This window comes from Echinops telfairi, unplaced genomic scaffold, assembly GCF_000313985.2.
Source record: "Echinops telfairi isolate 266 unplaced genomic scaffold, ASM31398v2 ScPeMD7_7459;HRSCAF=8497, whole genome shotgun sequence".
Taxonomy (NCBI): Eukaryota; Metazoa; Chordata; class Mammalia; order Afrosoricida; family Tenrecidae; genus Echinops; species Echinops telfairi.
Genome location: NW_022111359.1, coordinates 5,714,085 through 5,728,241, shown reverse-complemented (window position 1 = coordinate 5,728,241; position 14,157 = coordinate 5,714,085). Strand labels below are relative to the sequence as shown.

The 14,157-nt window shown below is 57.1% G+C and overlaps 1 protein-coding gene across 1 annotated transcript in view; it reads left to right on the top strand.

Moving 5' to 3' along the window:
- PTPRS (protein tyrosine phosphatase receptor type S) overlaps window positions 1-14,157 on the top strand; it is a 124,314-nt gene that overhangs the window by 32,790 nt on the left and 77,367 nt on the right. The window contains exons 10-11 of the mRNA XM_045300060.1: window positions 8,564-8,833; window positions 11,699-12,315. Coding sequence (XP_045155995.1) covers window positions 8,564-8,833; window positions 11,699-12,315 — 887 coding nt within the window. The remainder of the gene's footprint in view (window positions 1-8,563; window positions 8,834-11,698; window positions 12,316-14,157) is intronic.

Sequence of the window (14,157 nt, the reverse complement as noted above, 5' to 3'; positions counted from 1 at the left end):
AAGCGTTTTGTCTTCTATTTGATGCTTGGTTTTCTTGATTCTTTTATTTCTTTTAATTTTCTCATTTTTCCTTTGGTTTTCATTCTGGTGGGGGAGGTGAGGGGGGGGGAAGTACCAATTGGTTCCTTTTTTACCCCTCCTCTCCCCTCCCCACTCTCCCCACCCCCATGCCCCCAACTTCTCTAAAGCGTTTTTTTTGTCTTCGGTTCTGTGTCGTGTTTCCTGTGCTGATTGGTCCCAGTTTCTTGGGCTGAGCTGTTGACGTGATTGTTCTCCAAAAACGCATTGTGACGATTTTTTCATCAAAGCCAGTGTTCCTGTCCAACTACCATCCGGGTGGGCAGAAGGGGTCCCACAGCTGGGATGCTGGGACAGAAAGTGACCGTCCCACCCCCTCCCTCCAGGGCACCAGGGTGGGGGCATGGACAGATGGTGGGGGTGGGGGTGGGGGAGCAGAGCCTGGGTGGAGAGGGTGGGGAGCGCAGCCCAGTTTGCCTGACCGCCATGGCCGCCTTCCTTTCCCCAGAGATGGTGCCTCAACCTCCCAGGGCAGCCACGTTGGAAGGGAGCTGAAGCAGGTGTCCCGTGCTTCCACCTCCCCAAATTTAACCACAAGCCGAGGTGCAGCTGAATGAGCAGCAGCATTTTGAATTCGCCGTCTAACACAGGGACACAGCCAGATATGGGGAGTGGCCCGCGGACCGTGAGGGGTGATGAGGGCACCGTCCTCCCAGGGCCTTGCATGCTGGGCATGAAGTCAGCGCTCAGAATGACTTTTGCAGGACATAACTATTCCAGCTGGGCACAGACATGGGGCTGCCCATCCGAAAATAATGTAGCATGACAGACTGGATAAAAAAAAAAAAAAAGATTGGCTGGTTTTCCTGCCCAGGGAGCACTATTCCTTCGCCTCCCAGACGGCACTGGCTGCTTCCCCGCCCCGCCCCCTCTCAGGCTCTGGGCCCAGGCCACAGGTGCCTTTTGTCCAGCAACACAGCATGGTCACTTTCTGAGTGCCTGAGTGTCAGAGCTGTGGAATTCTGGCAGAAACCCAGGGGAACCTTGGACACAGCCTCCCCCTCCCCCCCCTTCTTTCTCTGCCTCTCTCTGCCTCTCTCTGTGCCTCCTCTCTCATCTCTTTCCCTGTCTCTCTCATTCTTGCAAAGCTGAGGCTCACATCCCATCTCCCACCCTCCCCCTCCCCCCAAGGAAAGCAGACCCTGAGAATTGAACTCCAACCTCAGATAAAATAAGATAAAATAACCATTTGAGGCGTGGCACCACCTGGCCCCTGCCCTCACCCCATGCTGCCTCACACGGATGCTCCTTGCAGGGTAGAGGCCTCCTGTAGCTCACCTGCCTTCTTTCCATTCCCAGCGATTAAACTGAGGCCATGTTAGCAAGAGGGCTGGAGATGCAACATGACAGGTGTGTTTTTCTCCTCTCCCCGCCATCCACATGTCAGAGCAGCCACACTGAGCCTCCTGGGGGGGAGAACCCCAAGATACATAAGACAGGGGTCTCCTGGTCCCAGGGTATTGAGTCTGAGGGGTGGCCAGAGACTCTGAAGACCACTTGTACTTTTGGGGGACGGTACAACCTAGCACTGAGTATAAAACGAACCCATGGCTGTTGAGTTGATTCCAATTCACGGGGACCATGTCTGAGACTGTAAATCTTTACAGAGGCAGACTGACACAGCGCTCTCTCCTGAAGCTGCAGCTGGGTTTGAGCCATTGAGAGCTGTTTGACCCTAGACTGGTCACTTGAGTCCCCGGTCCTCCTCTAGACAATGGACATCATTAGTGTGGCCAGCTTACAGGGTGACTGTGGGGCAGGCGTATTCTCTTGAGTGAATGCTTATCAGGCACTCTGTGTAGTACACAGCTTGGAAGAAGTCAATCGAGGGGCTGCTAGATGAGAAATAAGGGGTTTGGCAGACCATCTGGGTAGGTCACACTTCCTGGGTGCCTCAGCTTCCCTGTTGGAACCTCACAGGCACAACCTTTGTAGGGTGGCATTTGAGGCAAGTGTTCTGTGAAACACTGCCCTGCAGAAGTGAACTCAGTAGCTCAGATTGCTCTTCTTCTTTTTTTCTTCCTACCAGTACTGTTCAGAGTCCATGTGTGATGTGTTTCTCTTGCCTCCAGCCCCATCCCTGTAAGACGAATGCCCTCCCCAGACACACACACACACACACACACACACACACACACACACATCATCACTCATCCAGGAAATCCAGTGCCCACAGTCTCAAGAGGAAGGAATAAAGGCCCAATTGGAGCGTTAGCCACCTTTGCGGATAAGTTCCCTTCTCAGAACTCCCCCGGGGAAGATGCAGCTGAAGCACGTGACAAAATGGGAAGGTGATCAGATTGCAGTCTCCCCAGCTGTTAATTTCCTCTCATCCCTTTAAACTTGCGAGCCCTTGGGGTCAGTGTTAGTGGTGCAAGACGCTGTGTAATCAGCGCGCTGTGTAGCAACATAGCACTATTGAACCACGGCGCACCAAACCCACATAACTGGTGTGCCTCCCACCTGATGCTGTCAGAACTTGCAGGGGGAGCACTTCAGAGCTAGCAACATCAAGAACATTTCCTGTGTTTAAAGGACACAGGGCTTCAGAGAAGGCCAAACGGGGCTGAACTAATGACAAGCTTTAATGCAGAATCAAGAAATTGGGCTTCTCTTGATGCCCACCACAGGTGGGACCCCCTCCTGGATTGCCATGACTTCCAGGGTGTCTTCAGAACCCTCTTTTCGTGGCCCGACCCTGCGACGCGTTGCTCGCGAACCTGTATGATGGAATTTCATAGAACCGGTGGTCTTTTACGCCGTGCTCTGCACCTAAATCCCACAATCGGTGTACGTAACCCCGGGCATTTTCTTTACTTCCTGCCCCACCCCCCAAATCTGGCAGACATTGATTTTGGATCCAGATCACCTGTCACCAGCCACATCCCAGAGCCACTCCCATTGGGGTGTGTTGGCCCTAGTTCCCGCCTACCACACCTGTGGCCGTCTCCCTGCTCCTCCCCGCTCTCCCCGAGGGCCCTGACGATCCTGGGGGCAGGCAAAGGCACCTTAAGACTCAGCCCTTCTCCTTATCCCACCCTTATCTTTGGGGGAGAGGGGGCTCCAAGGGTGGGTGTGGCGGGAAGTAGGGAGGTGGGTGGTCTTCAGGAACACTGAGCTCAAGGTTACCTCTCTCGCCTGCTGCCTGCCTCACGCCCTTTTGCATCAATGTTTTCTCTGTGGGGGGGGGCAGATATTAGATTACACCTTGTCATTTGGAAAGAGCTTCACGACACAGGCGGCCACAGCGAGGGGAGTCAGTTGGCAATGAAATACCACCCTGTTTTTGTGCTAACACCCAAAAACAAAAGGGGAGAGAAGGGGGGGGTGTTCTGCCCTCCCCTATCGCCTCCCCCAAAAAACAATGTAAAAATATGGATTCCTCAGCCAAATGTCTAGCTCAAAGTGCCAAAGACTTGCCGAGGCTGCTGGCCAGCTCGTGGGCTGGGGGCCCTGCCAGGTCCCTCCCATTGCACGCTCTCCTGATGGAGGAGGGAGCTGGCGGTGGGAGGGGGAGGATGCAGGTGGACCAGGATGGGGCACAAAGGGGTAGGGGGCGGGGTGGGAAGGATGTCTCCGTGGAGACAAGCCTAGAGAGTAGGGAGGGGAAGGAGGAGAGGCCCTGGGCAGCCCCTGGGGCAGAACTCACCCTCCCTGGGCCACAAGCTTTGGGAGAGAGAGGAGGATTTGAGAATGAGGGTTTTGGAATTCCCCCCCTCCTTTTCCCGACAGGTGTAATCTAAGCTTAACTAAATACCTGAGGAGGCTCTGCATACCTTCTTGGCATCTCTTCCCTGCCCTCCCGACCTGCACCCTCATTTTGGAGTTCGGAGGAGGACCAAAGGGGCTCCTCTCACCCCAAAATGCCCAGCAGAACCTGGCCTCTCCCACCCCCACCCCCACCCCCTCGGAGCTGCTGCGGCTTGCTGACTGGTTGAGATGTTTGACACTGTACCCCGCCTAGTGCTTCAATCAAATCACCTCACTTTTGATTTCCCCTTCCCCGCCCTTCCCCCCTTCTCCGCACCCCCTCCCCTTTTTTTTTTTTTTTTTGGTTTTTGCCTTTTCTGCCTCTTCCTGCCTGGGGGAGGGGCCGTCTCCTGGTTGCTTTGACGGATTTTTGAGTTGTTTTTCCATGTGAATCGGGGTTTGAAGCGACCATCCCCTCCCCAAACCCACCACCCCCTGCCCACCTCCCCACCGCCCAATCCTCCGGACCACCCCCCCCTCACCCACGCGGGTCCCCTCGCTGGGACCCCCGGCTACTCGGTGACGAGAAGAGCTGGAACAAGAGCCAGCTGGAGCGTGCTGAGGACCAAGGCTGGTGTGGTCCCCCTATAACCCACCTGGACCCTCCATTCAGGTCGGTAATTGGGGGCGGGGCTCCCGCGGGGCCTCTCTGTCCCGTGGGCCCCGCGCCCACCTTACTCTCTAACCCGCACCTCAAGCTTGCAGCCAGGGGTGGAAAGACGACGCGGGTGGGTGTCAGCACCGAACCAGGCAGAACACAGCATCAGCACCCCCACCCACCTCCGTCCAGGGGGAGTCCAGTCCTCAGACTCGGGGCAAACCAGCCTCTTCCTCCGGCACAGGGTGGGTGAGGGGGCAAGCGGGCACAGGGTCAACAGAACCCTGATTGGGCAGATCCAGTTAACCGATGGCTGCCGGCCACCTAGGCGATTCTGAGCACTGAGATTCCGGTCACGGATAAAACGATCTCCTGAGTGTCCCCGACTTGGAGTGAACCGCCCTGAAGAGCAAGTCTGTGCCACTCCCAAGATGTAAGCCCTGGATGATAGGGCACATGGATGAACTCCCAGCTGATTAAGAGAAGAGGCGCGAGGAAGGGTGTAGGCCTTGCCTCTGTATTAAAGCTGACAGTGCCTTCCCACTGACAATACCCCCTAAAGGGAAGTGCCTTAAGAGGTCAAGGGCGAACAGAGTGTTGGGGTGAGGTAGTAAGTCTTAGGGAAGGGGTAAATTGGGTTCCCCTTTAACCTTGCCACCCCCAAACTGGGTCCAGTAATAGGCTCCAGCAAGCCCTTATACATAAGCCTTAGTCCATGGGCCTTTTACTGATGTGCCTGGACATTTCTTAGGAGGCCTCCTGGTTATTGTTCACCTGGTGCTTCCTGGCAAGATGCAGCTGACCGAACTGTGAGGGGCCCCTTTGCCCAGTCTGGTGTCCCTGAAGGGCTGGAGGCTACGAAGGGACAAAAACTCCAGGTTGTGAGTCTCTTTCCCACCGCCCAGAGCCAGCCTACTGGTTGTGGCGAGTGGGGGTACCAGGAGCAGGGTTTAGGCAGGCCTGGCTCTAGGCTCTCAGCCTCCTCCTCGTCCTTTGTGACTTCCAGAAAGCCCTATCCCTCCTCTGTTCCCTCCTCCACAAATCGGGCCCAGGGACACTAGTCTCGTAAAAGTCGTCGGGCCAGAAAGCGCGAGATGGGAAATCGGTGGAAGTTCTTCGCCACTTCCGTCTTGCAGTGGCGTCGAGGTTACAATGCCTGAGGTCAGGAGTTCGAAACCCGCAGCCGCTCTGGGGGTGGGGGAGAGAGACGGGGCTGTCTACTCCTGTGAAGAGTTACAGTCTCAGAAGCTCAGAGAGGCAGGTCTACCCTGTCTGTTAGGTAGAGTCACACATCCGCAGTGAGTTATGTTGAAAACGGTACCCCAGCTCCTTTACAAAGAGATGCTATCTGATCCTCGGAGCACCCAGTGTGGCTGGAGGAGTCTTCCCACCTGCACGCCTCGGCTGAGCGTCTACTGCGTGCCGGCCGCCTCTTCCCCGACTGGCCAGGCCCCTGTCCTTCCTCAGGCGTCTCCAGTCCTCCCCCATCTGGTTCAGTTTTGCTCTGGGGGAGGGGACCCTGGAGAGAAGGTGCCTCCCCGTGAGGCCGGGCTGGTTTGCCCTAAAGAGCCTTTCTCCATGAGGGTCCTGCCCCTGCCAACACCTCGAACCCTCAGCTGAGGCGCTTGGGGGGGCCAGATCCTGTGTTCTGCCCGGGAGGGGGGGGCACCTCCCTGGGGAGACCACCGCTCCCTTCCTTTCAGACCCCGATTTTCAGCCCCACACCCATTCCATGTTTTCTTCTTGCTTTGAGGTGGTTTGAGTTCTTTTGTATTATTATTTCTGTTCTTGTTGGAGGGTTTAGAGAACTCTGGAGGGGGGGGGCAGTGTTTTTGATTTTTTTTTTAACTTTTTTTTTTATGGATTTTTTTTTTATCCCCCCGTCTTTTGGCTTCTTCTTCTTTTTTTTCTTCATTTGTTTCTCCCGGTTTTGTTTTGGACGTTGACTCCGTGTTGTGTCCTGATTAATTAGCTCCTCCATGCGCATCCCCATCCTGTTCTGTTTCCATGGCAGCAGCGTCCTGGGCATCCCACCACCCACCCAGTGCCTCCTGTGGATGCCGGCGGCTGGCCAGGACTGCGGCCCCTGGCCGGCTGGAACCCATTCCCCTCCACCCAGCCCTGCCGGGGGAAAAGCTCCCCTGCCCCATCTCAGCCCCTCACCCCACTGCCCCTCACACACAACCCACCCCCAGTCTGTCTGCATGCCCCCTCTGTGTCTCCCCACCACCCTGCCCCCCTCTTTCCTGCCAGCAATCCCTTCCACTCTTTCATCCTGTCTCCAGTGTGAGTCCGGACTTTTCGTGGGGCTCCGTTTTCCGAAGGGCTACCAGCTTCCTGCCTCCGACTCCCACCGGCACAACACACTCCCCTCCTCGTCTCCTGCCAGGATTGAGGGAGCAGGGTGGGCAGGAATGGAGGCTGGAATGGGGCGGGAGTCGGGGCATCCTCCCCTCGGGCCCTGGAGCCCCCTGTATCTGCAGGGTGGGCTGGATCCCCGGGACAAGACTCCTTTCCCCTCACAGGGTGGTCTCACCTTCCCAAGCCCCCAGCCCCTCATTCACCCACAGTTAGGGAGCTGAGTGACACGGGACTGCTTTAGACCCTGAGCCTTTGCCCCTTTCCAGAAAGTGGGGTTCACTCCGCTGGCCCGAGAACTTCGCTGCAGCCATCCCATGGGGCAGCAGTGCCCTGGGGGAAGTCTAGGTGCCCACTAGCATCCACCCCTTTGCCCCTGCCCCGAGACCCATTGGACTTCCGAAAATGGAGCCTCCGAAATGCATCCTGCCGCCTTTGTGGTCTGCAGTTGGGACGGACAGACGGAAGGCTGCATCCACTCCCCCCCCCTGCTAAGAAATGCCCAGGACATATCTGTTTTCCTCAACTTTCAAGTTCATTCCCCCGTTTATTATTCCTATTCTTATTATCAATATCCTATCTATTATTCCGCCAGGGCTGTGATGTGACAATGTGACGTGTCGCATTGGGTCACATCTGCTAGAATTAATATACAGCATTGAAGTGGGCCCCCTCCCCTCCTCCTCTCTCTTTCTCTGTCCTTCTTTCCCTGTCCCCCTCTCTCTCCCTCCCTCCCTCTGTCTCTCTCTCTCTCACCTGTCTCCCCTCTCTGGTACCCACAAGGGTGTGCACTGGAGGCCCCTGAGGTCAAGGCCTCCCCTTCACATTACCTCTGCCTCCCTCTCCCTCTCTCTGCCCTCCTTCTGCCTGACTTTCGCGGTCTCGCCCTCTCTCTTCCTCTCAACCGAGTTTGCATGATGTTTGTGACTCAGAGCTGCATCTATTGATGGAAACTTGTCAGATCCGACAGAAGCTTTTAGAGGGGTTTCTATACCCCAAAACCACAAAAATTTCATTAGAGTTTCTCATCTTTTCCTGGAGGGCCCCGGGGAAGTGGGCAGGGCCCCTGAGTCCCAGGGGGGATGAGGGTGGGGAGGGCCACGTTTCCAGGCCCCTCCCTCTGCCTCCTAATTCCACCTCTCCTACCACCTGCCCCGCCTCTGTCACCGTAACCAGGGAGGGTCAGAAATCGGACCCTCCCGTCTTACCCCTGCCACCCCGACACTGGCAGCCAGACTCTCCCCAACGGTATCTGAAGCGGCCACCTCTCCTCGGAAGCCGGTGTAGGGGCCGCTCCCCAAAACAGCAAAGATGAGAAACAGCTGATAAATTTTTGTGTCCGTATCTGTCGCTGTGACCAGGACCCCTGGTCTCGGAAACCCTGTTGCTATGAGATAATGCTTCATGTCTCTTTATTATATATTGATATCTCTCTCTATATTGTTTGTGAAGTACCTGCCTTTTGAAGTTTTGCTTTCTTTGTGTTGGAATTTGGTTCTTTCATTTAGTTCGTTTTTTTGTTGTTTTGTTTTGTTTTTTTCCTTTTTGTTTGAAAAAAAAAATTCAACTGGGGGGAAGGAAACAGCCCTGTTTATATTTAAATGGTTTTCCGCTTTTTTTTTTTCCTTTTTTGTTTTTGTTTTTTGTTTTTGTTTTTATTCCTTTCTTTCTTTCCTATCTTTCTTCCTTCCTCCTGCTTGTCTTTTCCTGTTTCCTCCGCACCTGTCTTTCCCTCCCCGCTGCGCCCCGCGCCGCTCCCACCCGCCGGCACGGCCCCAGTGCGACGCGTGGCCCCCCGCTTCTCCATCTTGCCCATGAGCCACGAGATCATGCCGGGCGGTAACGTGAACATCACCTGCGTGGCGGTGGGCTCGCCCATGCCGTACGTCAAGTGGATGCAGGGGGCGGAGGACCTGACGCCCGAGGATGACATGCCCGTGGGCCGAAACGTCCTGGAGCTCACGGACGTCAAGGACTCGGCCAACTACACGTGTGTGGCCATGTCCAGCCTGGGCGTCATCGAGGCTGTGGCCCAGATCACGGTCAAGTGTAAGTGGGGGCGCGGGGTGGGGTGGGGGGTGGGGGGTGCCAGGGCAAGCAGGGAAACATCAGTGAGTTGGCCTCGTTTGACGCGTCTGAAAAGGACAGTTACGGTTTGGGATAAAGACATAATGGCTGGAGCCCCGGTGGCGTAGTGGTTACCTGTTGAGCTGCTAGCTGCACGGTCCACAGTTCGAATCCACCAGCCAGCGTGGCTGGAGAAAGATGAGGCTTTCTCCTGCCGTAGAGTCAGTCTTGGGAACCCACCGGGGCTCTGTGAGTCAGAGCTGACTCGATGGCAATGAGTTTGGTGATGTTCCTTTGGTAGGTGGCCCCCAGGAGGTGTCCTGTCGCCAGGCAGGGCTTTCTTGCACAGCACCCGCAGGTGGATGGGGACCTGCAGCCTGCCAGGCAGCAGCTGAACATGCTCCCCATTTGTCCCGCCCGCCCAAGGTCTCAAGGTTGAGCTAGAGCGTCACCCTCTGTAGCAGGAAGATGCAGCTATGACAAGAGAGTCCCCCCCCACCCCCCAGCTCAGGCCCTACGGACAGTGAAGGTGCATGCTTAGCTGTCACTGACAGGCTGCAGGGTCAAGGTTCTACCCAGACTCACCTCGGAAGAAACGCCTAGTGATCTCTTTACAAAAACACCAAGTCGGCTACTTCCTGAGGGGCGTGGGGAGGGGGGGGTAAGGACCAAGACACTGAGAGTAACTCTACCCTGAGACCCTTGGGGTCGACGGGAGTCCGTGCAGGCCCACTGACAGCTGGTTTTGATGTTCTAAGGGTGGGGTGGTCGTTCACAGGTGCCGCACCAGCCCAGAGCAAAGGCCTCCCCTCCTGGGAAAGGTAGGTCAGCAAAGGAAGGTGTGTCAGGCAGAGGAACAGCATGCACGAAGGCTCAGAGGGAGAAAGACTAGAGGGCCTCAGGGAGTCGCGTCCGTGTGAGGCTCCCAGGAGGCTGCCTGCACGGATCCTCCCAGTCAGAGAGCAGCCACACCCGGCCCCCCGGCAGCGAATTAAAGTTTTATGGGCACGGCCACGCACACCCTTCTGTTGACTCTCAGGCCACAGAATTTAAGTGGTAGCCGCTGAGACGGTCTGGCCTACAAGGCCGAAGGCAGTGTAATACTGCCCTCCCTCTTTCCGGAAGGCCTGAGCATGCCCCGCTCCAGGAAGTGGCCCCGTCAGCAGGCAGAAGGGATCGACCTGCTCTGCAGGCCCCAGGCTGTGAGGCAGGCCTTGAGGGGTGGTGTTTGAGACGTGGCCGACTGGGTGGGCGCGGAGGGCTCCAGGTACAGGGAACAGCAGGCGTACAGTGGGACTTGTACAGGGAACAGCAGGCGTACAGCCTGAAGAGACTAACCAGCCAGGGACCAGATGCAGCCGAGCTTAGTGAGTAAATACTTCCCTCCCGCTCTGTGCACGAGACTCCTCTCCCCAAGGCTGTTGTGATGAAGTACTAAGCCTCCCAGGTGGCTTAGTGGTTATGATTGGGGCTGCTAACCACAAGGTCAGCAGTTCAAAACCACCAGCCACTCCTTGGGAGACAGACGGAGACTTTCTAATCCCATAAAGAGTTACAGTCTTGGAAACCCACAGGGTCAGTTCTACCCTGTCCTGTAGGGTCTCTGAGAGTTGGAATAGAATCCATGGTGGTGATTTTCAGACTAGGTAGGGTGAGGCACACGGCGCATATCCTCACCCAGTTCAGGAGGTTAGAAACCTGAGGACTTGGGTGGGAGCAGGGCCAGCTCTCCCTGTGGGCACCCAGGCAGGGTCCCTCCTTGCCTCATCCAGTTTCTGGCTGTTGCTGGCAGCCGTTGGCTGTGGCTGCATCGCCCCACTCTCTGGCTCTGTCTTGCACAATCTGTGTGCCTCCACTTTGATGAGGTTGCCACCCCACCCCCCACCCCCCAGGATTACACAAAGCTCCTGCCACTGACCGGAAGGTTGGCAGTTCCAACCCATCATCCAGTCTGTGGGGCCTATTCCCATGACGATGAACTAAACCCACTGCCTTCGAGTCGATTCCAGCTCACAGTGACCCTAGAGGTCAAAGCAGAACTGCCCCGTGGGGTTCTGAGTCTTGACGGGGGTACAAAGCCCCATCTTTATCCCTCGGAGCAGCTGGTGGGTTTGAACCACCAACGTGATACAGCATAGCCCAGTGTTTAACCTGCTACACCAAGGGCTTCTGGGACCGCCTGGGAAGCCCTGTGGGGCAGATCCGACCTGCCCTGTAGGGTCGCCATGAGTCCTAATGGGCTGCAAGCACCTCGGATTAGTACCTGCCCCACTGCAGTACTGCAGTGTGAGCCCTAATAGCTGGTCCCTGATGGCGGCACACCCCCCGTTAGCCAACCCCAGACCGTGGTCTCCCGTGAGCCAACCCCCGACTGAGACAGGTCCTTCCGTGAACCAAGCCCCGACTGCAATGCGATCCCCCCTGAGCTGATTCCAGGCTGAGAGGGTGTGAGCCAGTCCTCGACGGTGAGGCTCGCCCTCCCGTGAGCCCACCCCAGACTGCAGGGAGACTTCCTGAGCCAGTTGCCAACTGCAGCGTGAGGTCCCGGGAGCTGCTCCCACCTGCGGAAGCGCTAGTTCCCAGCACAGCCACCTCCGCAGGTGTTCAGAGTCGGGACTGGGGCCCGTCTCTTTAGTCTTTTTTAACCCATCACCTGGGCCCCAGTCCCGGTCACAGCCACAGCATTCAGAACAGCCCACAAACAGCATGGGCAACCCCCAGCTGTCCTTGCACCTGCAGGTGCCATCAAAGAATTCCAGGCGCAGTGAGGGCAGGGGAGTGGCTGAAAGCCACACCCAGCCTCGAGGTTACCCCACGAGGGATGCCTTCCCCCACCTGCCCCCACAGCTCTCCCCAAAGCCCCCGGGACTCCTGTGGTGACAGAGAACACGGCCACCAGCATCACCATCACCTGGGACTCGGGCAACCCCGACCCTGTGTCCTACTACGTCATCGAATACAAGTCCAAGAGCCAGGACGGGCCGTACCAGATCAAGGAGGACATCACCACCACCCGCTACAGCATCGGCGGCCTGAGCCCCAACTCTGAGTACGAGATCTGGGTGTCGGCCGTCAACTCCATTGGCCAGGGCCCGCCCAGCGAGTCGGTGGTGACGCGCACGGGCGAGCAGGCGCCGGCCAGCGCCCCCCGCAACGTGCAGGCACGGATGCTGAGCGCCACCACCATGATCATCCAGTGGGAGGAGCCCGTGGAGCCCAACGGCCTGATCCGCGGCTACCGGGTCTACTACACCATGGAGCCAGAGCACCCCGTGGGCAACTGGCAGAAGCACAACGTGGACGACAGCCTGCTGACCACCGTGGGCAGCCTGCTGGAGGACGAGACCTACACCGTGCGGGTGCTGGCCTTCACCTCTGTGGGCGACGGGCCCCTCTCGGACCCCATCCAGGTCAAGACGCAGCAGGGAGGTGAGGCCCGCGGCGGGGTCACCCCGGGGTGGCGGGTAAGGTGATGGTTCACCGCGCTCGGCCCAGGGAGGTTGGAAAAACTTCCCACACCAACCAGAAGGTTCAAGTCCACCCCTAGGCTCCTTGGGAGAAAGGCCTGGCAATTTTACTTGGACATGCACGCTGGAACGAACCAGGCTGGTGTGTTGGTTCTGTGGTGCGGTGGGCTTGTGTTTGGTGTGTGACTGGTGTATCCTCCTTTCTCTGTCACCCCCCCCCAACAGTTATATTCACACATCATTTACATGTCAGACTGTTCCTATAGTTCATTCGTATCAAGGGGAGTTGTAAAATCACCACTACCTCTATCTTACAGCCAACCCCGCTCCCCACACCCCAATGGTTAAATCGCCTTTATCGGAGTTGGGCAATCACGATCAGTTCTAACGCTCCCTCTCCCCTCTCGCCCTCGTTATTTACTCCTGAAATCCCCTTTCCCTCCCTATCGCCCAGCCCCTGCCCTGTGTTCCCCACAACACATTGTACCAGTTATTTTCACTCTACAACCACGCTTGCCTTTGATAGGGGTGTTCTTCACCCTTATCTTTGTGGACCAAACGGAGCCCAGCTCGGGCCCGCCGTCGTTGGTGCCTCATCTTGGCCAGCCTTCCTTTCAAGAGATTCAACCTCCTTTGAGATCGTGTCAGAGCGCTCCAAAGCGCACCTCTCCCCTCCCCCCATCCACTGCTGTGTCCGAAGGGTTAGCCTGCACGCCTGTTAGTCACAGCATTGGAGATGGCGCCTGGGAAGAAAGGCCTGGCGATCTGCACCCCAAAAATCAACCACTGACAGCCGGATGGAGCGTAGTTCTGCCCCGAGGCACGTGGGGTTTAGGGAGTCAACTGAAGACAACTGGGTTTGGTTGAGAGCGGTCCGTTGTCGGAAGGTCACGGAAGGAAGGAAAGGAAGAGAGGGAAGGAATGCAGGATTCCTTGGAGGGATGGGTTCCGGGGTCATGGAAAACCGGCAGGTCCCTGGGGCAGGCAGGAGATTGGAGATTTTGCTGCAGGTTTATATTCTGAGCCCTAGGACAGGGCAAGTGCAGAGAGGCAACGAGAGCCCTTCCAAGTGTTTCTAGGCTAGTGGTGGCTCCCTCGGGAAGCCCCCTTCTCCACGGAGCCTTGTTCCTCGTGACACCAGATCACGCTGTGGACGATCATGGCATCTCACCGCAGAACAGGCAAACCCCTTGGGAACCGCGGCCCACCCCCATGGACACCTTAAGTTAGCTCCCGAGGTGGTGAAACAAGCAGGGTGTTTTCTCCACAAAACCCAAATGACTAGTGTCCCCTGGGGGAGAGTTGATCGTACTGGGTGGTCCCAGAGGGGACCTGCACGGAGCTGTCTTCACTTGAGACGAGGGGGCCCGGTTTCCGCTGCCCTCCTCTTGGAGTCTGGGAAGGCAGCTGCCTGTGGGTCCCACTCAGGAGCTGTCCCCTCCCTCCCCGCCCACCCACCCGTGTACGCGAGGCACGTTCGGCGGATGCAGCCCCCACGCTTCAGGGTTCTAAACCCTTTTCTCCAACGGTGTCACTTTTGAGCTAACTTCTGGGCAGGAGGGTGTGGCCGATGGTCGCAGGACGGACTTTTCAAATGACCGTCCCTGCTAGATTCGCTGTCGCTCAGTGGGGGGATTTGAAAAGGGGACTTGTTTCCCACCCCCACCCCACTGAGGGATTCAGAGTGGACAACCTACAGGAGAGAGTGGCCGGTGAGGTGCAGGGAAATAGGAATCCAACATCCTGTCCATCGGAGCCACACCGAGTTTGGCGGCCCTCCTGTTGGGAGTGTGGGGACATCTGGCCTGTGACGCCCCCTCCCCACTTCCTCCCATTTGT